This window comes from Papio anubis, chromosome 10 (genome assembly GCF_008728515.1).
Source record: "Papio anubis isolate 15944 chromosome 10, Panubis1.0, whole genome shotgun sequence".
In the NCBI taxonomy this organism is placed as follows: domain Eukaryota; kingdom Metazoa; phylum Chordata; class Mammalia; order Primates; family Cercopithecidae; genus Papio; species Papio anubis.
The window spans coordinates 24,699,429-24,723,357 of NC_044985.1; the positions used below are offsets into that span (position 1 = coordinate 24,699,429).

The window sequence follows — 23,929 nt, forward strand, 5'->3', positions numbered from 1 at the left end:
ATGTTGGTGTAGGATATATATAATCTCCAGATAATACAACTCTAACCAGGAATCTCTTTTACAGTTTCCATATTTAAATTTTGTGACTCTTGTGGCTGATATATATATATACATATATATCCTCTGAATTAAATAGTGTTTTTATATAAAATCAGAGCAAAAGTCTCTGAAATTTTGGAAAAGCTTAAAAAAAAAATAATCATACTTTACCCCCTGACTGGGTGAGCTGCAAGACACTGAGGCTTATCGATTCCATGGATAATTGAGGTTTTCAAAGAGCCATCTAGCCTTGCCACATTAATTTGCGTTTCATCATATTCTGAGCTAATCCAGTATAAATTACGTGACACCCAATCCACTGCTAGTCCTCTGATACTCTGAATATCTATAAAACAGGAAAGAGAAGATTTAAAAGTGAATGAAGGTTTTCATTGTATTGGCTCTCCAAGTAGTTATTTTCTATCTGAGGGGAAATTTAATTTACACTTTAATTTGTTAGCTAAAATCACACAAGATTGTAATCTCATTCCCTTATCAGCCCTTCTTAAGGCATGAATAATCATTAATGTCTTACTGCTGAGCTATTTGAAAACCTGAAGCAACAATTAGCATTGAAATTACACTAACAGTCAATGATTCACTAGTAAACACTTAAGAGCAAACACAGGCAGCAGTCTTATGAGCCAAGGTGACCAAAATTCAAATTAGAGTAATAGCTTCTCTAGTTGGTAGCACATCTTTCTAGTTAGGAGAAAGTACTTGTGGGCCATCAACAAATGGGCTATTTTATGTTTTAAGTGCCAAGTTGTTACTAAAATGAAATAAAACAATTCAACTTTCCTAAAAGAACCACCAGAGTTGAACATCTTTCAAAACATAATTAAGAGAAATTGACTGAGAAGAGAAAATTCAATAAAATCATTTTAACATTCCTTCAACGTGGATTCTGCAGAAAATTCTGAAATCGAATTAAGTTTGGATTTGTTACAGTCAATATAAATATTTTGGTTGTTAGTCCTGTATTATTGAATTAGACACCTTTTAAAACAATTATGGAATTTAGACTTAAATATAATTTCACATTCCAACTTCCACTTAAAAATTGCACCTTTTCAAGAAAAACAAAAATAAAATGTTATAAAGGATGAATGCAGAAAAATCTTTTCAGAAATGTTAACATATAAAGTAGTCCAGTTTAATGTCAAATTTATAGCATTTGATTATCTTGATTTTGGTTTTATTTTAGAAAATTTTAATATTTTCTAGCATTCTGTACTTATAGAGTTCTCTAGACCACTATTTCTCAAACTTACAAGACACCTGGAGACTGTTAAAAATAAAGATTCTAATTCAGTAGTTCCGAGGAGAGGCCCAAGATTCTGTTATTGCTCAAGGTTGGTGATTCCAATCAAAACTTCTGAGCGGCTGCTACTTAGCTCTAGTCAAATTGCTATATCTTCCATTTTTATTCTTTTCGGAAGAAGCCACAAAGCTAGATTTTTTTAATGTGAAAGTGGAAACTCCAGATCTGTAAAGTATGCCAACTAGTTCAAAATGTAAGACAGCAAAACAAGATGTGGGGGCCTGACAGTTCTGAGTCAGCCGTAAAGTGCAGTATTTGAATGGTAGGTTTCCAGCTTACATTTCCATGCCAGAATCTCAACTGAGCCTACCTTGCTGCTCAAAAATCCTTTTAGTACTTCTAAGTAACTATTAATCACAGTTGCCTTAGAAGATATTACTCGTGTTTCCGGTTCTCTTCAAATCAAGAACCCTCTCACTCTGCAAATTACTTTTCATGATTAATGTACAGGTAAGTTGGTTAATTTCAAATATACACTTATTTCTCAATCTTAAACTTCACATTTCTTCTTATTTTCAGTCATCCTCAACCAGTTTCTTTTTTTTTTTTTTTAAGACAAAAGTAATATACCACTTCCTTAAAATTAAACCTGCCACATCTTATATATATTTATTTCCCTCACTCAGAATCTTTATTCCTTCTTCCCTTCCTTTCACTCTCTGGAATTAATTGCTTACTGAGAGGTTGTATTGATGTAATAAGAATATTTGGGTTGATGTTCAGGTTGAGTGTCTATTTTTGTCATTAATCAAGTCATTTAAATGTCTTTTAGTCTCTTTTCTTACCTGTGAAATGGGCTATAGATAACACATAGTATTGCTATGAATATTATAATACATTAAATAATGTGTATTTATGCAGCCTAATGTAGGGCTGAAGAATATTTTGTCAATCTAAGAACTTAATATTTTCTGCATTTTACCTTGGATTGTTTGGTATTGGCAAAAATAATACAATAAGTTTCTATTTCCCCTAAAATACTTGTTCTTCAAAGTTGGTTTTGTTTGTTTGTTGTTTTTGTTTGTTTTTGTGGCGGGAGGTGAGGGGTAAGCATTGTCTCTGCTGCTCAAAATCCTTTTATTCATTTATGATAGACTCTTAGTAATATGGCCTAGAGAATATATTCCACTTGAAATTGTAAAGCACAGCCAAATGAAAGCCATAAATATCTATTTAGTCTTTTGTCAATTCTATAGTTCATGCTCTCTCAAATCTCTTTCCAGCTTTAATATTACAGTAGTATCCAGCATTTCCTCTTCTAAGCAATTGATTTATTTGCTGCCAGGTTATTTTTCTGACTACGGAGCTTTGAATCATGACCTTCACTTGCCCCAAAGTATTCAATAGCTTCTAGCCACCCAGAATGTGATGTCTAAATTTCTTAGTCTGCTTTTCCATATAGTGTGACTATAGCGACAGTACTTTCCCAGTCTTATTTCTCACTATTTTTAACCAAATGCTTTACACTTTAACCATATGAATATGTTTTCAGATTTCCAGATATTACCTGATCTTTCCACACTATAGGGAAACTATTTAGATTTCATAACCTACTCCCATCACCACTTGCCTGAATTTTATTCATAATAGGCTAGCTGATCAACATCATTCCTTCAACCATGAAAACCTAGTCATGTCTCTTGTTTATCCCAGCTGAAAAGAGTGTCTCCATCTGCCTAACTTAACAGAACTGTACCTGGTTGATCTCTTTTTACCTAACGTAATCATTACTTTGCTGATATATAACTACTTTCACATATGAGTTTTGAGGGCAGGCTCCTTGCTAATTTGTCTTTTTGGCCCCTCTCCCCAATTGTATACAACATTGCCTTCAACATAAATATTTTTAATGAATTCCCCAGTTGTATACAACATTGCCTTCAACATAAATATTTTTAATGAATTCATGAATAAATTCATGAACTACACAATCTAAGAGTATGTGAACTAAGCTAAAAAAAGTCAAATATGTCTATATTGAGGAGTATGTATTTAAATACATACTCAAGCAATCTTAATTTTTTTTTTCTTTTTTTCTTTTTTTGAGACAGGGTTTTGCTCTTGTTGCCCAGGTTGCAATGTGCAATGTGCAAAGTGCAAGGTTTGGCTCACCAAAACCTCCGCCTCCCAAGTTCAAGCAATTCTCCTGCCTCAGCCTCCCGAGTAGCTGGGATCACAGGCATGCGCCACCATGCCTGGCTAATTTTTTGTATTTTTAGTAGAGATGGGGTTTCTCCATGTTGATCATGCTGGTCTTGAACTCCCGACCTCAGGTGATCCACCCACCTCGGCCTCCAAAGTACTCCAAAGAATTAGGCGCCCAACCTAATTCTAATTTTTTATTCTTAACATTTTTCTCCCACCAGATTGAACTTTCTAATTATCATCTTTATGTCTAAAAGAATACTCTTGTTTTTGGCTATCAATCACTAATTCCCACATTTGGTTGTTGCAGAGTGCTCTGGTAAACTCATCATAAGCGTATGGGGGGAAAAATAAAAATAAATATGTATTTAATATTTTCCTCTTTTTGGTAAAAATATTGAAGTAATAAATTCTAGGTCTAACTTTTGTTTTTAAGTAAATCAGAACAAGACCTCTGAGTATATTTCTCAGGAAGTTTAATTTTCCAGTTCTGGGGTCTCTCATTTCTGGAACTGAGACTAATTGTAAAGTATATTCTGAAAAGCCCTTTATTGCCACAAAACTGATGCATGATAAACTGTAACTTTCAAATGCATTGTCGAGATCATAAGACAGACAGGAAAAACTCAACATGCTAACACACACTCACACGTTAGCTAAAACTATCAAGGAAGACAAAATGGGATTATAGAAGCGGGTGCAATCATAGAGGCAAACACTTGCACTGAGAATGGAGAGCTTCATGGAGTATGAATTGCTCAGTGTAAGAGGGTTCAGTCCTTAAACTTACAAAGAATGCGTGAGCTAAATAAGAGTGATCTTCTGGGTATAGACACACCCCAGTGGACTCACACTTCCCATTAAGTTCCTCCTCAGAATAAAAAAATAATTAAAACGCACACAAAGAAATGAGATATAAAAGAATAGTTAAAAGAAAAATAAACAAAAGATCCGAGCCTCCAAAATCTACATATTCATAAATTATTATCTGTAGGATAAAGACAAGGTGAAATATCTTAATGGCATAAATAATGCTTTGGATAATAATAAGTGCAATGATTCCTTTTAAAAGATTCTCTTGGAAGCATGAATACCAAAAATAACTTGTGATATTAAAAAATACAATATAAAAAATAATTTTTGAATGTGTTAAATAGCAGTTTAGGCACAGTTCAACTAGTGAACTAAAAAACAAATTGAAAGAAGTTAACAGAGTTAGCACAGAGAAACAAAGAAATTAAGTGAGTTAGAAGACAGAATGAATAGTCCAGCACATTTATTAGAGTCCAATACATAAATTAGAGTTTACAAAGTGTAGAGTACAAAGACTGAGTTGGAGAAAACAGGATATTTGAGGATTTCTTTCCCCTGGACTGATGAAAGACAGGACCCCATAGAAGATATAACAACTCTAGGTAGCAAAATACAAATATTCTAATGAGGGAAAAGGAAAGATGTTATAAGCAGCTAGAGAGCAAAGAGACATCACCAAAAGAAGAATGACAATTAGAAAAACAAGGGGATTCCCAATAGCAATAGAGGAAGTCAAAAGATAGTGGGATACTATCTATCTACAAAGGAATGACAGAAAATAGCTCCCAACTTGGAGTTTTGTACTGAAGAAAATTATTTTCAAACTATTGGCTCCAAGCTACTTACAGCAAATAGCTCATGTGGGCAATATATACATTAAGAAGAGCTTGGTATTTCAGGACACGTAGAATGATAAGGCTGGCAAACTATTTCTACATCCCCTCAAGAACGCTTGAACCAAGGAGCTAGTGTTTGTCTCAGAAAATTAGCTGGGCATGGTGGGGGGGTGCCTGTAATTCCAGCTACTCGGGCGGCTGAGGCAGGAAAATCGCTGGAACCCGGAAGGCGGAGTTTGCAGTGAGCCGAGATCGCGCCACTACACTCCCGCCTGGGCAACAAGAGCAAAACTAAGAAAGGAAAAGAGAAGAGAGAAGAGAGAAGAGAGAGAAGAGAGAGAAGAGAGGAGAGAGAGAGAGAGAGAGAGAGAGAGAGAGAGAGAGAGAAGACAAAAAGAAAAGAAAATGGCCCACTTGAGGAGAAAATAATGGGAGATGATAGGCACAGTGAATTTCTTTGGGGCCCAATTTTTGAAGCTGACCCCACATTAGATTTAGACTAAGGAAGATAAGAAAATAAAGTCTCTCAAGAAAAAGCCCAATAGAGAGAAGACAGTTAAGTGAGAAAATACAGAGTCCCACAGTGCAAGAAGTAAGAGAAAGGTTTCCACAGAGTCATTCATGGAATTTCTAAAAGATGAAAGGATAAAATAAAGTACAATTACTGGTGGGATTTGAGATCCTTTGATGAGTTCAGAAGCTAAATTTTCAAAAGTTCATCTCAAGTTTTTCTGCTAATAGAAAGATATATCCATCTTTAACAACGTTTCATTCTGGAAGAAATTGAAAGGCAACATTATTCAGCCCATGGCGTAAGTCAGAAATGGAATCATCCTCGAAAATACCTATTCCTCAAACTTTATTATGTCCAATTGATTGTTAAGTTCCTTTATGTTCTTACTCTTTGATATCTCTATAATTTGTCCATGTTCCTCCATCTGTGTTTTCCCCACTCTAGTCCCGGCTTCTGGTAACTCTTACTAGAGCCACTGTAACAGCCAACTAACCTGTCTCTCAGCGTTCACTGCTCATCTACCCCCAACTCATAGAAGTCTCTACTAAACACAGTAAAGTGGCCTCTTCCAAAGGCAAAGCTCATCATGTAGTCACACCCTCCCTGAAGCACTTCCTTAATTCCCATTATTTTCAGAATTAACATAAACATTAAAAACTTGTCTTATAAAGGTTGGCATAATTTGGTGTCTATTTTGTTAAATCTTTCAGCCTGTACAGATACATCCCTCCATTCTGTGCTCCCTACCATTCAGTATGTCTTGACTCTCCTTAAGTTCCTTACTATATAGAAAATGCTCAGGCCGGGTGCGGTGGCTCACGCCTGTAATCCTAGCACTTTGGGAGACAGAGGCGGGTGGATCACAAGGTCAGGAGTTTGAGACCAGCCTGACCAACATGGTGAAACCCTGTCTCTACTAAATTTCAGCTACTCGGGAGGCTGAGGGAGGAGAACAGCTTGAACCCTGGAGGCAGAGTTTGCAGTGAGGCAAGATAGCACCACTGCATTCCATCCTGGGACAGAGTGAGACTCCAACTCAAAAAAAAAAAAAAGTTCCAATATTTTTCAAAATGACTGAATGTGTAATTATTGCTCCTAATGAGTATATGTATTAATTATTAGTGAGAAAACATTTTTGCTCAAATTTTGGTTGATAATTGTGAATAGAGTCTGCTAACTAGAAATAAGTCTTGATGATTTTCTCAATGATAAACTCACCAAATTACTCCTAGATACCAGTTCATAATTAAAGACAGAAAATTGTCTCCTATTTTTTTTAAGATAAAACATCTTTTGATCTTTATAATTCAGAGCCTTTTGGGTAATATTAAATATTTATAATAAAGTACTTGAACATTTTTCTGTCAGACTTTGGTGAATTTCTTGAGGGAAGACCACCTAACTGATTGTCAATCTTAGGAGACACCTAATGTCCTTTACTTGAAGTTTCAAGGAATATAATGACATTTCATCAGTCATTGTTCTTATTTTAAATCCAGTCTAACAATGATTATCCAACCACATTTCCCCCTGCCCTTGTAAAAAATTCTGAACAAAGAGGAAACCTTTGCATTCGCTTTTTTATAAAGACTGCTGTTTTTCAGCAAGTTCGAAATAAATATTTGAACAAGCTTATAACCAAACCATTCAATAAATTTTTTTAACAGTGCTAACCTGAGATCAGAAAAGAGCTAGCTTGAATACAACTGTATTTCAGTGGTCAAATACTCTCAGATCTATTAATGGTACTCAAGCTAGCCTTCTAGTATTGAAAAGGATTGTGAATAAAACCTGCACTTCCTATTGCCTTCTTTATGACATTTACCATTGCACAAATATGTCTGACTTTAAATTTTCAATAGACTTTAAAGCATAGGTGTTTGATGCATCTATACGGATTGTTGATTACTCTTTTCTCCATCCCCTTCCCAATCCTTCTACCAAATTTAGGTTGAAGAGAAACTGTCTTTGGATATTCAGTCATGGCAAATAGTAAGTGCTCAATAAAGACACATTCAATAAGATAACAACTGACCCAGAAATCACAATATGCCAAACTTTAAGCAAATATTAGGATAATTCAATACTACAAATTTAGAACTCAACCATGACATGTACACATATGTCTCACTTCAGCTATGTTCTCTATGTTGGGACAAATTACTGCTATTTTTGTAATGGTTAGGTGAACAGCATTCTCTTAGAACCTATCATTCAACCTGCTGGGTCAGGAAATAGGAACAGTTTTCCTGTTTTATTTGTTTAGCCTAGATCTATAAAAATATGTGCAAAGGGAAGTTGTTTATAAGCTTAAGTAAGGGAGGGAGGCTGGGCGTGGTGGCTCACGCCTGTAATCCCAGCACTTTGGGAGGCCAAAGTGGGTGGATCGCGAGGTCAGGAGTTCAAGACTAGCCTGGCCAAGATGCTGAAACCCCGTATCTACTAAAAAAAAAAAAAAAAAATTAGCCATGTGTGGTGGTGGGTGCCTGTAATCCCAGCTACTTGGGAGGCTGAGGCAGAGAATTGCTTGAACCTGGGAGGTGGAGGTTGCAGTGAGCCGAGATTGTGCCACTGCACTGTAGCCTGGGTGACAAAGTGAGATTCTGTTTCAAAAAAAAAAAGATAAGCCAGTCCTTCCTAATATCCTATATTTTATCTATGCAAATGTAACTATTCCTCCATCAGCAAGAAAGAGGCTTTAAGTCTGTTTATTTAGACATGTAAATTTTTTTAAATTTTTATTTTTTTACTTTTTGGAGGGATGGAGTTTTGCTCTTCTTGACCATGCTGGAGTCCAATGGTATGATCTTGGTTCACTGCAACCTCCACCTCCCGGGTTCGAGTGATTCTCCTGCCTCACTCTCCCAAGTACCTGGGATTGCATGTGTGTGCCACCACGTTCGACTAATTTTGTATTTTTAGTAGAGACAGGGTTTCACCATGTTGCTTCAGGCTAGTCTCAAACTCCTGACTCGGCCTCTCAAAGTGCTGAGATTACCGCCATGAGCCGCCATGCCCAGCCGAGAAATCTAAATTTTAAGGTGATCTGTTCTGAAGTTTTTCTTCACATGAATGTAAATTTCCAATTATCAGTCTGCTCTGTGCAATTTAATTATAACATTCTACAATTGTAAGGATGTAGCATATTATTAAATATCTATTCAATTCTAACTTTCAATTAACAGCATAGAGTTGAGTAATAGAGAAATAATATAAAAGACTTGTGATTATTACAAATTGAATAACAAACATTTTTAAAGTTATAACATGTACAAATCTTTTACCTCTTGAAATAACAGTTTCTAACCCAGTTCCATTAATAAAAGCTCGTTTAATGGTTTGTGTTTTAATATCTGTCCAATATAAACGTTCCTCAGATGCATCGAAGTCTATCACAGTAACATCATCAATATCAGGAACTGTAAATGCCGTGATAAAGTTAAAATATGGATTGTCAATATCCACTCCTCTGATTTCAGAACGTCTTGCATAAAGAAGAAATTTTTTCATTTCTAAAAAAGAAATAGAAATTGTTTTTCTCTTATGAAGTTGGCAAGCTTGAAATAGTCTAGAAATTCTAAAATATTACTTGATTTAATACATGTTAACTCCTGAACATCATAATCAATACTTGATGGAAACAATGAAGTCACAATTTATCTATTTTAAATTAAGGTATTTAATAGAAACAAATGTAAAATGAGTTAGAAGCCTTACATCATCATTTTTCTTTGGCTAGAAACGCCCAGATATTCTCAGTAATCAATTCTCAGTGACCTTAGAATTTCAAAGTTGCTAAACTACATAAACTCCAAGTGTCAAATACCATATTTGTACTTTGTACATAATTACAATATTGTATTCCATGGCAAGATTTTGAGGGACTCCAAGAACAGTTTTTCTATACTGTCTTTGAATAAGATAAAACTAAACATGCTATTAGAAATCTCATATATATTTTTCCTATAAAAATTAGGGCTCAAATAATTTAAAGCATGCTTTTAGTGTAATTTTTTGTAAATCTGTGGTAACTAACATTGTGAGCCATTATATCACTTTTACTTCCATAGACGCCTTCCTTGCACTACATTTGTAAAATGTCAGAGCAAATATAAATAGTAGTTACAGATATTCTATTTTTTTTGTTGTTGTCTTAGTTTATTGGTGTTGAGATATGTTATTATTATGTAAATTAACGCTACATGTACCTAAATGCCTGACTTAAATTTTGATATTTTTTTCTGTACTTAAAATTAAGTAATGTATTGCAAATAAATACAATTATTAACAGAAAGCAAAAATTTTTATTCACAAAATTTATCTTTTTTAGTTCAAATGCATTGTTTAAATGTGTGGGTTTTTTTTTTTTTTTTTAATTTTTCCAAGTTATATATTTTACTTCACTTTTTCCCCTTTTGGGTTGATAATTCTCTACCAAATGATGCTAGAATGACTTTAGAAGAGCAGATTAAAGCTGTTAAGCACCTCTTTGTTATGCAGGTTACCTACATTATCATTTTCTGATAATGCACTTTCACTTAAAAATCTTCCTGTTTTGCGGAGATAAATTCTGCTAACGTATCAAATAAGAAAATAGGAAGAAAAAAAATGAGTAAGGTAATAAATAACGAAGTATAACATGTCACATATTTAAAGAATTTGCCAGTTTTCCCCAGAGCAGATGAATCATCAGTAGTGGCTAGAAATAGCACCACCACCTAAAATATTTTTGAAAACAGAAAAAAAACTTCCTCTATTTTAATATGAGTAAAATCTGAATGCTAATATAATTTGAGAGAATTCAATTGTATTTTTATTTTTGATTAGAACTATAAGAAATTTACCATAGCAGGTCTTCTTGTCTGAAGAAAGCTTCATCAAGTGGGGGCATGCACATGCAGCACTCCTATTGTGATTGATTAGACACATGTGAGAGCAGGGGCCTTTGCCGTCATTAGCTGCACAAGGATTGGGAGCTGTAATTACACAGTGAAATATGAACAGTGAAGAAGGAAGAATGTATTAGGGAACCTGTGAGGTTGACAGGGGTTATTCACCTAATGATTCAAAGTACAGTTTCCTACATAGAACCCATTAGTAGGGTGATTAATATGACAATAATAGACAATCATACACAGGAATTATATTAATAAAAACATTATTTCAAAGATAACTAAGAAAACTCCATCAATTCTCTCTCAGACAAATGGCATGCATCCTATTGCTTAGAGGTAGTGGCCGGGTGCAGTGGCTCACGCCTGTCATCCCAGCACTTTGGGAGGCCAAGGCAGGCACATCATGAGGTCAGGAGATCAAGACCATCCTGGCTAACACCGTGAAAACCCATCTCTACTAAAAATACAAAAAATTAGCTGAGCGTGGTGACACACACCTCTAGTCCCAGCTACTCAGTAGGCTGAGGCAGGAGAATCGCTTGAACCCGGGAGGCGGAGGTTACAGTTCTTGCCTTGGCACACCACTTTTAAATGCTTCCTAGGAAACTGCTGTTACATATATACCTTTCCTTCAAATGCATACTCTTCTTCAGATGAGGCCTATGTGAAGAAATGTCTGTCTGTCTTCATGATTAAGTCATCTACTTCTTTGTTACTTTTTCTGTATTAGCTAATTCCATGGCTAAGGATCGCTCCACTTGTACATACTTACTCAATTCCCTTGTATAAATAAGTTATGATTTTTCAAATTGAGAACAGAATATTAAATTTTGCAGCTTAATGTCATTCTGTGATGGCATCGAATGTCTTGAGACATTTTGAATTTTATGTTTCTTGTTCTGTCATCGTGTCTTTTAGATAAGATTGTAATTTATCTAATATCTTTAATCTTATTTTTATAGAGCCTATCTAGTAGAAAAAAAGTCATTAGAACTAGGCTACTGAATTGAAGGCAGAAACGAGTTATTCTCGCAGCCCCATCAAGAAAATGTTAGCTTTCAACTCATGAGTGGTATCTTCCAACCATGTCCCCTTGCTCGAAGTAGTGATAGGGTTGACACATGCCCCAAATATGCCACCTTTGCCCACTGGAAAATGACAGAAGCAGGAAGGTCTCTGTGACTTCCCTCCACTCCTCTTTCCTGAAACAGGTCATGAAAACTAGAAAGGATTTTCTGACCTCCCCTGAAGCAGATTACAAACTCTCATGTAGAGGTGCCCTTCCTAAGCCCCGAGGAAAGGAACATCCTTATGTCTGAAGACACAGGGACACAGAAAAGAATCTGAACAAACAGGCCTTGCTAATTTTTCCCTAGTTTATTACCATTAGATAATACTTCCTAGCATAAAACTACCCAGATTTTAACCATTTCTTCAGGTCTTTATTTCCTCAGAAGGCTCTTGTGTCATATAATATGTGTATTAAGTTTGTGTACTTTTCTTGTTAATCTGTCTTTCGTTATAGACCTCAGCCATGAACCTGAGATGGATAGAGAAAAGAAATTTCCTCCCCCTTACAGAAGTAAATAGCAGTCCTGTGGGGTTTTAAAACACAAAGAATACAAATCAAAGAGATAATAAAAATGTAGAGGATATAAGACATGAACTGATTTGATAAATATTCAATGCAGTTTTTCGCAATTTTTAACATTCCTCACATCAAGATGATAAAAGTAATAGTGTCTTTGTATTTGTTAAAAACAATAAATAAATAAATAAATAAATAAAGGAAAATAAGAGACTCACAAACAACTCATTCTCCTAAGAAAATTAAGAACAAAATATATTAGAAAAGAGTAGAAGCTATTGTTCTAGAGATTTCTTTCTAGCGCAATTCCTTTATCACACAGAGTAAGTAGTTATTTTTTTGTTCTTTGTTATCTTTCGATTTTCTGTTATAATAATTGAAGTCCCTAAGGAATCACAAGTTAGAGAAGCAAGAAAGTAGGTGGGAAGGAAAGGCAGAAAGGTGTTGTAGGACAGGAGGAGGAGTGAGTAAGAGGCAGTGTTAAGTGTCATATATCAAGTCAAGGTTACCCAGTCAGGTAGATAGAAAGAGAAAACCCAAATTCCCCCATATCTGAAAAAATAAAATAAAGTAAAATGAGGAAGGAGAAAAGAAAAAAGAAAGAGGAGTAAAAGGGAAGAGCAGAAGGAAAAAGAAGTTTGTTCAAAAACACTAGCATAGGAAATGCTATTTCTCGGGAAAATTAAAAGCATAATCCATAACAGTCTAATGGTAGGTACTTGAATTTCACTTTGAGCATCATTATTTTTAGGCCAGAATCATACCAACTCTTCTCAACACCCTATAATTATGAAAAAAAAAATACTTTTTAAAAGCAAAGATATTAAGTTTCTATGTACATACTAAAATAAAAAATTGCATTGACTTTGTAGCCCAATGTCTTATTAATAATGCTGTAATGTATAATTCACAATATTTTGTGCTTCACAGAATGAAAAATCCACCAAGAATTCTTACTTTTCATTTTCATCTCTTCTCACTTTAAAGGATTCAACAATATTATTTCAAAGTTTCTTTCCAAACAAGTGCTTGAACACAGCTACCTATTCCAATTACCAAATTTAAAAATACTGTTCATAATACTCACATTTTTATAGAAAGCAGGGATTAGCAGACAGTAACTCATGAAACAAATCTGGTCCACTGACTGTTTTTGTAAATAAAGTTTTATTGAAACATAACCATGTGCATTGGTTTACATATTAGCCATGGTTGTTATCATACTACAATAGCAGAATTGAACAGCTTCAATAAAGACCACATGGCCCACAAAGCCTTATAAGACATATCTATTATAATTAGATAGTAAGTAGCTATTTTATAAGAGACACTACTGCAAAATCCAGTAGGATTGCAGAGGCTGCAAACTTCTACCAAAGCCAAGCCTATTTCATCTATTTGTATCCAAAAGATGGAAAAGCCATTGATCAATGGAATGCTATAACAAATCTTAACAGATGAAATATAAATACAGCTGGGCAGACTGGATTCACCAAATAATTCATATTGTCTAAACTCAAATTGACAAAATATAAAACCTTAGAGATACACCTGTAATACCCCCCACCTTTTATTTATGCATTGAATAAAACATTATGAAGCACCTAGTTGTTTAAAACACTGTGAAAAAAAAAGCAGAGATATAATAATGGACGAGTTCTTACCCCAAGGTGCTTAAGTTTCTATACACTAACCCAGTACTCAATTCTCTTCCATTCTATGGTCACCGGCTCAATTTAGGTTTTCTCCATTTCCTGCATAGATTGTTACATGAAACTCCTAACGAATCTTTGATATCTAGACTCCCTGCATTACATAGAGTTATCTTTTTAGAACACATACTTGATCATATCTGGTTTAGAAATTTAGGGCTAGGCATACCAATAATCCCAGAACTTTGGGAGGCTGAAGCGGGAGGATTGCTTAAGTCCAGCAGATAGAGACCAGCCTGGGCAAGACAGGTAGGTCCCATCTCTACTGGGAAAAAAAAAAAAAAAAAAAAGAATGACTTCCCACAGTCTATCTCACAAAGTCTCAGCCTTATCTCCTACTATTAATGTTTCCCCTTAAGACTCCTCAGCACTAGTCAGACTGGTTTCCCTCCTACTACCATTTACCCTCCAGATCTTTATTCTGATCCACTCTCTGTTTACTTTTGTTAAAGAAGTGATCAAGGCCAGGTGTGGTGACTCACATCTGTAATCCCTGTGCTTTGGGAGGCCAAGATAAGAGGATCCCTTGAGCCCAGGATTTTAAGGCTGCAGTAAGCTATGATCATACCACTGCACTCCAGCCTGACCCACAGAGCAAGACTGTCTCTAAAAGCAAGTAAACAAAAAACAAAACAGAAGTCATCAACCTTCCAAACACACAAAATTTGTACTCCAAAGCATTTTTTTATTTCTTTTTCACTGCCATATTTAATCATTTCTCAAGTATTGTACAGATTTGGTCTAATATGTGTTTCCTTTCTTTTTACCTCTACTCTTCCAACGGATTTCCAAATTCATTTCCTCACCTTTGAATGACTGCTATGGCTATGTAACTGGTACGTCGTGATACTGTCCCAGATATACCCACCTCTCTTTCTAAAACACAAATCTATCTTCCAAGCCTCATCTACCACTTTCCTTCTACATACACATTGTGTACACACTAAAAGGTATTTCTCATCATTCCCTGAATACCTATAGTTTATTCTTTTCCACCTCCAGATGATGTATTTTTCTTCCCCTAGAATTTCATCATCAGTATCTTTACATTAACCTTCCTTGATGTCCCAGCTCAATTCATTTTTCTGCCATGAAACATTTTCTAATGAAGCCAGCTAATGTGGATTTATTTCATCATGAAATATTGGTTGTAATTATTGCTTTTACAAGGCAATTAGACAATTCATTGCTTGCTGTCCTATTTTCTAGTTAGTGGCATTTGTTCATATATTTTGTATTAGTATGTGTTGGACTTTCTAGCTAAACCAGTGATTGGCAAGGTTTTTCTATTAAAGGCCAGATGGTAGATATTTGGACTTTTTCAAGCTTTATATTTTCCATACTAATTATTCAACTCTGCTACTGTAACACAAAAGCAGCCATAAAACAATAGGTGAATGAAGAGGTGTGACTGTGTGAAAATAAAACTTTATTTACAAAACAGAGGGCTGAATTTAGCCTGAGGGTTGTAGTTTGTCACTCTCTGAGCTAGAGAAGTGATATGCTGGCAAGAACTAAGACATATATATATATGTCTTAGTATATATGTATATGTGTATATATATACACATACACACACACACATTTTTTTTTCCTAAATTTTTTTTTTTTTTTTTTTTTTTTTTTGAGACAGAGTCTCGCTCTGTCGCCCAGACTGGAGTGCAGTGGCCGGATCTCAGCTCACTGCAAGCTCCGCCTCCCGGGTTTACGCTATTCTCCTGCCTCAGCCTCCCGAGTAGCTGGGACTACAGGCGCCCGCCACCTCGCCCGGCTAGTTTTTTTGTATTTTTTAGTAGAGACGGGGTTTCACCGTGTTAGCCAGGATGGTCTCGATCTCCTGACCTCATGATCCGCCCGTCTCGGCCTCCCAAAAGTGCTAGGATTACAGGCTTGAGCCACTGCGCCCGGCCTTTTCCTAAAATTTTTATGGTATCTATTCTTGTGTTAGAGGTAGGGACATTTGGATTCATATTCATGTACATAAATGTATATGGGTATATATTCTAAAACTGCAGCAATCTAAAAATCTAGGAAGTTAATCTTCTAGAGCACATCATAGCTGCAGGTGAAAAGATTAAATAATGCACAACTACAATACTTTATAGGAGAAACACGTTAATTGTGCTATCACCCAAGACTGATGTGCGCTCTGGGAAGAAAAATAATATCATTAAATATAATTTCACATATGATTCAAACTGTATTTAATTATAGTCCATTTATCACCAGGGGAAAAGAAAAAACCATTTTAAATCCAAACAACTAGTTTTTCCAATAAGTTCAAAATACACATAAATGTTGATGCAGTATAAAATATGTAGAGCTGTTTACCTAATAAAACCATGCTCAAAGCAGAATGCCAGGGTCCAATTTGTTAGGTAGAGAAAGATTTTTCTCCCTCCCATGTAGTCATTTTTGATAGTAACTAATATTCATCCTAGTAATGAACCTTATGTGCACGAAAACAATTACTATTGTAATAAAATAATGTTTATTAGTAATTTTCCCTTAGGAAAGGACTTAATAGTTTTAAAGAAAGGAATTTTCAGAAGTGCTTTGCAATGAAACACTAACCTCAAATCCTATTTTCCCTATGACAAACATCTTTAAGTGATAAGTTTAACATTTCACATTGAAGAATTTAAGTGAATTCCTAATTTAAAAATATACACTATTTATGAGGGAGCTGCTTTCCTCAAATTATGTCATACTTTATGAATTAATTTTATGCTGTACTCTATAAAGTAGAATATAGGATGTCTAAAAATTTTATCTTATCTTTTATAGGTATCTCTACAGAGAGAATTTTTAAAAAACACAAAAAAAAATTCCATCTGTATGCAGGTTTTGGTGTAAAAAGACAAAAATATATATGTAATATAATGTTACATTTATAGGGGAAATGTGTCTTAAAATACCAACTAACTTTCAGTCGTTCTAAAGAGATGGCATGTCTTTCTGGTATCTTAATTTATTCTCTGTTAATGTCACTTGTTATATGCTTTGAAAGAAAAAAAAAAAAAAAACATGTCAGGGAAGTTCCTATTTTTACAATGATTCTGTATTCACAGTATTTTAAAAAACCATCTAGGACAGTGGTTCTCAATCAGTGGTGATGGTGGTGATTTTACCTCCCAAGAAACATTTGGAAATAAATTGAGACATTTTTGGTTGTTATGACTTGGAGTACTGTTGGCATCTTAGTGAAAAGAGGTGAAGGATCTAATAAACATTGTATAATTCACAGGAAGTGTAGCTGAGAACTATCTAGCCCACAACTAACAAAGAATTATCTGGCCCAAAATGTGTGAAGTGCATATATTGAGCAGCCCTGATTTTGGAATAGAACTAGGGATTCTGAATTTTAAAATAGGATACATGTTAGATCAAATAAATCTCATACCGATAGTATATATGAAATAAAGAGACACTAGATACGAGTAAACAGTGGGGAGAATAATACAATGTATTATGTATGTATGTACGTGTGTAACCTCTATCCTACATGTTATCAACTCTGCTAAAAATATATATAATATGTATTATTTTACATATAATATATATTTTATATTTAGAGAGAGTGAGAGAGGAAAGAGAAAGAGCAATTTAATTTATATGACAAGTAGTTAGATCTTTCTTTTACTGTTTAAGTTCCAGGGTACATGTGCAGGATGTGCAGGTTTGTTACACAGGTAAACATGTGTCATGGTGGTTTGCTTCACAGATCAACCCATCACCTAGGTTTTAAGCCCAGTATCCATTAGTGATTCTTCCTGATACTCTCTCTCTCCTATCCCCACCCCTCGGCAGGCCCCAGTGTGTGGTGTTCCCCACCATGTGTCCATGTGTTCTCAACATTCAGCTCCCATTTATAAATGAGAATATGTGGTGTTTAGTTTTCTGTTCCTGCTTTAGTTTGCTGAGAATAATGGCTTCCAGCTCCATCCATGTCCCTGCAGAGAGCATATCATTCATTTTTATGGCTACATAGTATTCCATGGTGTATATATACCACATTGTCTTTATCCAGTCTAGTTAGATTTTATTTTTTTCTGAAAAGACAGGGTTTCATTATGTTGCCCAGGCTGGTCTTGAACTTGTGAGCTCAAATGATTTGCCTGCTTCGGCCTCCCAAAGTGCTGGGATTACCAGTGTCAGCCACCGGAACTGGCCTAGATCTTAACACAGTGAATTGTGGAAGCAAATAATTTAAGCAACCTGCAAATATTTGAGATTCACCTCCACCATGCTGAAACATGTATTTCAGGGTATTTCTTTTTGACAAAAAAAAAAAAGAAAAAAAAAAAAAAAACCTTTTATTAATCATGTGAAAAATATTCCACATAATTCTAACTGAAAATATTAATAATACAATATGAAATCTCTCATCCTTCAGGTATTATAAGTGATACTTTGTCCTCTAAGGAGCGAATTCGTAAGGGAGTATCACTAATATTCTTAAAATATAACTTTTTTTTTTATTGTGAAATAAGATTATCTTGTTTTCTTATAGATGTTGTCAAGAAAAGTTTAATTTTCTATAGAAATGTTTTTCTGATGCAATTGGAGGCACTTAAATCATTTCGATGTTAAACTTACTTTTTGAGAAACAGCTTGCAATGTTCCTATAATGGACAGTGGGATTTAAAAAAAAAAAAAAGATTTTAAAAGTTAAAGAAATAGTAATTTATTTTATCATATTATGCTAGAAAATGTGCCAAGTGTTTTATAAGCATTATTTTATTTATTTCTCTCAATGGTCACCTTTGTTTATGAAAATAAATTGCCTTCATCTTGCAAAGGCTAAACTTAACTTTGAGAAGGTAAAAAAGATTAAGTCAAGATCACACAAATATTAAAAGGAGAACAGAAAGATTCAGGTTCCAGAGTCCAGGTTTTAACCACTACACTACAATACACAGCCTCTCTACATGAAACAATTCATTCTGATTCATTCACTCATTCATTCATGGGCCAATTCATGGACGTCTTATAAAACAGGGATGCAAAATGGAGACTGAATTAGAGTACAATTGGTATAACTATATTTAATCGAATTATTATTGTACTATGGAGAAACCTCTCAATGTCTTACTCATTCTCTCTTTTTCTGGGTTTTGATTCTTTTTTAAAAGGATGTCACATTATTATCTAAATCAGTTTGTATATTTACCAGTTGCTATGGTTTTCAAAATAAAATTTAAAAGGAGCAGATGAGTCAGTAGCCTGACGTTGAAAGTAAACTAAAATGTTTTTGCAAAAATAGTACTACTTTTATCAACAAATGCTTAAGACCCCTTTAAACCAAGTTCTGTTTACATGAAAAATAAGTTTCTACAAAAAGAGAAAAACATCTTACAATTGGTGAAAGTCTAACAGACAAAGGGTTTGCAACACTATAATTAAAGTAACAATCACATTCTTGATTTTTTAAATTCCAATTAGAGCAGCTAAGAAAAGAAACACAAAACAGAAAAACCCGGGGTGGTAGATTCTTGCCGGGTTTATGAGAAAATTTAACCCCGCACCTGGAGTGGTGACGAAGAAAACACCTTTGGGCTGAGCGGGCACACAGAGAAGAATGACATGGCAGATGGGTGGTAGAGAAAGAAGTATACAAAAGAAGAGTTACATTTCACTTTTTCCATGCTTACAAACAACTCCCTTACAGGGCGGGGGAGGAGAGTTTGGTGTCAATGTGTAAAACAACATGAGAGAATTGTGCATCTCTCTCTCTCTCTCTCTCTCTCTAATCTAATCTATTTAATTTACTTAACAAACACTTATAAAGTGCTTAGTGCTTGCCAGGTATGTTCTAACTGCTTAAAAGAGACTAATGTGACTGGGCGCAGTGGTTCACGCGTGTACTCCTAGCACTTTGGGAAGCTGAGGAGGGCACATCATCTGAGATCAGCAGTTCAATATCAGTCTGGCCAACATAGGAAAACCTCATCTCTACTAAAACTACAGAAATTAGCTGGACATGGTGGCATGTGCCTGTAGTCCAAGCTACTTAGGAGGCTGAGGCTGGAGAACCACTTGAACCCGGGAGGCGGAGGTTGCAGTAAGCCAAGATGGTGCCACTGCACTCCAGCCTGGGAGACAGAGTGAGATTCCATCTCAACAACAAAAAAAAAGAGAGAGAGACTAATGCATTTAATCTTTATAACAATTCCATGTTACAGATTTACAAACAGGCAAACAAACAAATACTAACGTAGAGAAACAAACTAATACTAATGCACTAGAAGTCAGGATATGATGAATTTGGAATTTGAACCCAAGCAATCTGGCTCTAGACTAAGCTGACTGCTATGAAGGTATTTTTTTAGAATTTACTGTTTGACTGAACAATATAGTCCTATTTAGTAAATTATATTTTGTAGTAAAAAGAGTTGAAAGTTATACTAATATCTAATGCCAGACATATTTAGGATCACGAGGACATATGCAAACAAACTCACCGAAATTGCTCTCACTAAAATTATCACTGACCTTCTTTCAGGTTGCCAAATCCAATGAATACATTTATGTCTTTATTTTTATTGGCTTTTCTACAAAAGCAAATACTGTTGGCTAGTGTTAGCTTGAAACTTTTCCCTTCATGTGTGCGTGTGTGTGCACGCATGCACAAGCTTTCCCTTTTTGTCCTGAAATCTGTTGGTGCCCTTTTTCCGCGCATTCTTCTTTCCCCTCCTTTTTAGTGTTGGAGTTCTCCAAGGCTCTATCCTTGCCCTTTTCTATTTTCTGTAATACTCCTAAGAAATTGTTGAGAACAGGCCCCCCAAAATCTGGCCATAAACTGTCCCCAAAACTGGCCATAAACGAAACCTCTGCAGCACAGTGACGTGTTCATGATGGCCATAACGCCCACGCTGGAAGGTTGTGGGTTTACCGGAATGAGGGCAAGGAACACCTGGCCCACCCAGAGCGGAAAACCGCTTAAAGGCGTTCTTAAACCACAAACAATAGCATGAGCAATCTGTGCCTTAAGAACATGCTCCTGCTGCAGATAACTAGCCAGAGCCCATCCCTTTATTTCAGCCCATCCCTTTATTTTCCATAAGGGATACTTTTATTTAATCTAATATCTATAGAAACAATACTAATGACTGGCTTGCTGTTAATAAATACGTGGGTAAGTCTCTGTTCAGGGCTTTCAGCTCTGAAGGTTGTGAGACCCCCGATTTCCCACTTCACACCTCTGTATTTCTGTGTGTGTGTCTTTAATTCCTCTAACACTGCTGGGTTAGGGTCTCCCCGACCGAGCTAGTCTAGGCAAGAAATCTTACCTACATTTTGCCTTCAATCTACAATTGAATAACTACGAAAGTTCTAGTTTTAGCCCAAACCTTCCTTCCTTTTTAGCCCTAAATATTCAACTGTATCCCAGAAGTATCTCAAATTCAGCACATTCCAAAGTTTAATTTTTCAGCTAATCCTTTAAATCAAGTGTCTGCAAATGATGGCCTAAAGGCTAATACTGGCTAGTGAGCAACTTGTTTATACGGTTGGAAAAAAACTCAAATGAAGAATACTATTTCATGGCACATAAAACTTGTATGAAATTCAAATTTTGGTGTCTAGAAATTAAGTTTTATTGGCACACAGCCACACTTACTCATTTCCCATATGACTGCTTTCACATTACAACTGCAGCAGGGTAACTGCAACAGAGAACACACGGCCCACAAGTCCTAAAATATTCATTAATATTATTTGGCCTTTCACAGAATACATTTGCTGACCCCCTCTCTTAAAGCCATCCCATATTATTCCTCCTTTCCCCAGGTTCCCCACTCAAATCTCTGTCGCTACTTTTTAATGATTTCACCTCTAAGTATATCTCAACAGAGACCGTTTCACCTACGAGCATCTACCAGATTTTGACATCAGCCACCTCCTGATCTACTGAAGTAACTTCCTGTGATGGTTATCTTTATATGTAAACTTGACTAGTCTAGAGAATGTCTAGATAGCTGGCAAATAATTATTTCTGGGTGTATTTCTGGAAGAGATGAGTATTTGCATTAGTATACTGGGTTAAAAAGTTCCTGCCCTTGCCAGTACAGGGAAGCATCATCCAATCTGTCGAAGGCCTAAATAGAATAAAAAGGTAGAGGAAAGGCAAGTTTGTTTCCTGTTTGAGCTGGGATATATATCTTATCCCACACTCCATCATTGGCACTCCTGGTTCCCGGACCTGTGAACTCCTGGAACTGGACTTATACCATTACCCACCTACCCTTCCTGGTTTTTAGGCTTTAAGATTTGGATTGAGTTACACCACTGGTTTTCCTGGTTCTCCTGTTCACCTACAGTAGATTGTGGAACTTCTTGTCCTCCATAAGCATATGAGTTAATTTCTATAATCTCTCTCTCTATCTCTCTGTGGGGGTGTGTGTGTAACATATATATACACACACATACATATATATTCTATACATACATATACATACACACACATATACACTTCAATCCTGTCTCTCCAATCAATCCTTTACAAATTTCTATCATGCAAATCTGTTCTTTTTACTCCTTTGACCATATTCTTTTTAAATGTTTTTTTCCTTTTCTTAGAGGAATGGCTCTTAAGTCAGCATCATGTCCCCTGGGAATTTGTTAAAGATGCAAAATGTCAAACCCCACCCAAGACCTACCGAATCAGAATCTCTGGGTAACACCCACCAATATGTGTTTTAATAAGCCCTCCATTAATTTTAATGCACACTTATGTTTAACATCATTGGAACCATTTATCCCGGAGGAAAAAACTATATTTCTTTGTAGGGATATTATTTGAGTGTGAGCATGATCTGACCCCTGCCCAATCTTGTCTCTGATTTATTATTTCCTTACTTGTAGCTGTTTCGATCTGCAAATGTGGAAATAAAACCCCTCCAAGTTAGTAATTTGCCTCAGGTAACATGGCTAGTGAGTGACATGAGGGAAGAATTAAACTTAGCTAATTCCAAGGTTTGTTTTGTTTTGTTTTTAGTACCACACCCTGCTACTTTTTAAAATACATTTACTATACTCTTATATTCAAAATCTATCTATCATAACAATGTTTGTATTTATCCTAATTGTTATTTTAGTTTGTTCCTCCTCTTAGACTATAAACTCCAGGAAGGTAAGGAAGTTTGTCCAAGGAGAATGTCAATAAAACATGACTCTCTACTGCCATCTGGTGATAAGATGCAACAATTCCAAGAGGAATATATGTGCATTGAATGTCTTCTGCCTGTAGAGTGTAGTGAGTAAGACAAAAGCTTTGGCTTCAGACTTCCATTCAGATAACAGAATGATTATCCCCTGGCTGTTAGATCTTGAGCAATTTACTTAGTATTTCTCTATCTTAGGTTCCTCATCTGTAAAACTGGGTTGCTAACAATTTTTCTCATTGATATGAAAAATTGATATCTCATGAAATACAATGATAATCAAGTTAGCTATTATTATTATAATTATCAATATTGTTATAAAAGACTTAGCTAGACTGTATAGTTGGCACAAAGAAATAAATGAAACACTGTTCCTTAAATATTTTATAACCTAGGTGAGTAGGTAAGACAGGGTTAGGAAACAATTAATGAATAAATAAATAAATAACCATACAAGCTTTAAATGCTGAATCCTTATGGTGTTAACTATTAATGTAGAGGACGTAAAATTTGAGCTAGTATAAGAATTTATAATTGGTATGTGTGAGAAGGAGTCTCAGATGGAGAACTGTTCCTGCAAGTCTCCGCACACATTGAGACTAACACCTGTAAAGTACTAATAAAAATGATATACTTGGGTAACCCGCTCAGGTCCCCTTCCACGCTGGGGAAGCTTTGTTCTTTTGCTCTTTGCAATAAATTTTGCTGCTGCTCAAAAAAAAAAAAAAAAAAAAAAAGATATAACTGCACACTTATATTTACAAAGTCTTAATCACAAAACCATTTTTATTTAATGCTTCATGATATAATCCCAGATCTCATTATCCAAACAAAACCTAACACATGACCCAAAAAGTGTTTATTGTAAATGAGTTTTGTTGTCATTGTTTTTTAATATA

The 23,929-nt window shown here is 35.3% G+C and overlaps 1 protein-coding gene across 3 annotated transcripts in view; it reads right to left on the reverse strand.

Moving 5' to 3' along the window:
• LRP1B (LDL receptor related protein 1B) overlaps positions 1–23,929 on the reverse strand; it is a 1,950,491-nt gene that overhangs the window by 617,751 nt on the left and 1,308,811 nt on the right. For all 3 annotated transcript variants that reach the window (XM_031651763.1, XM_031651762.1, XM_031651761.1), the window contains 3 exons: positions 10,516–10,647; positions 8,956–9,183; positions 211–385 (listed from right to left, as the gene is read on the reverse strand). In XM_031651763.1, coding sequence (XP_031507623.1) covers positions 211–385; positions 8,956–9,183; positions 10,516–10,647 — 535 coding nt within the window. The remainder of the gene's footprint in view (positions 1–210; positions 386–8,955; positions 9,184–10,515; positions 10,648–23,929) is intronic.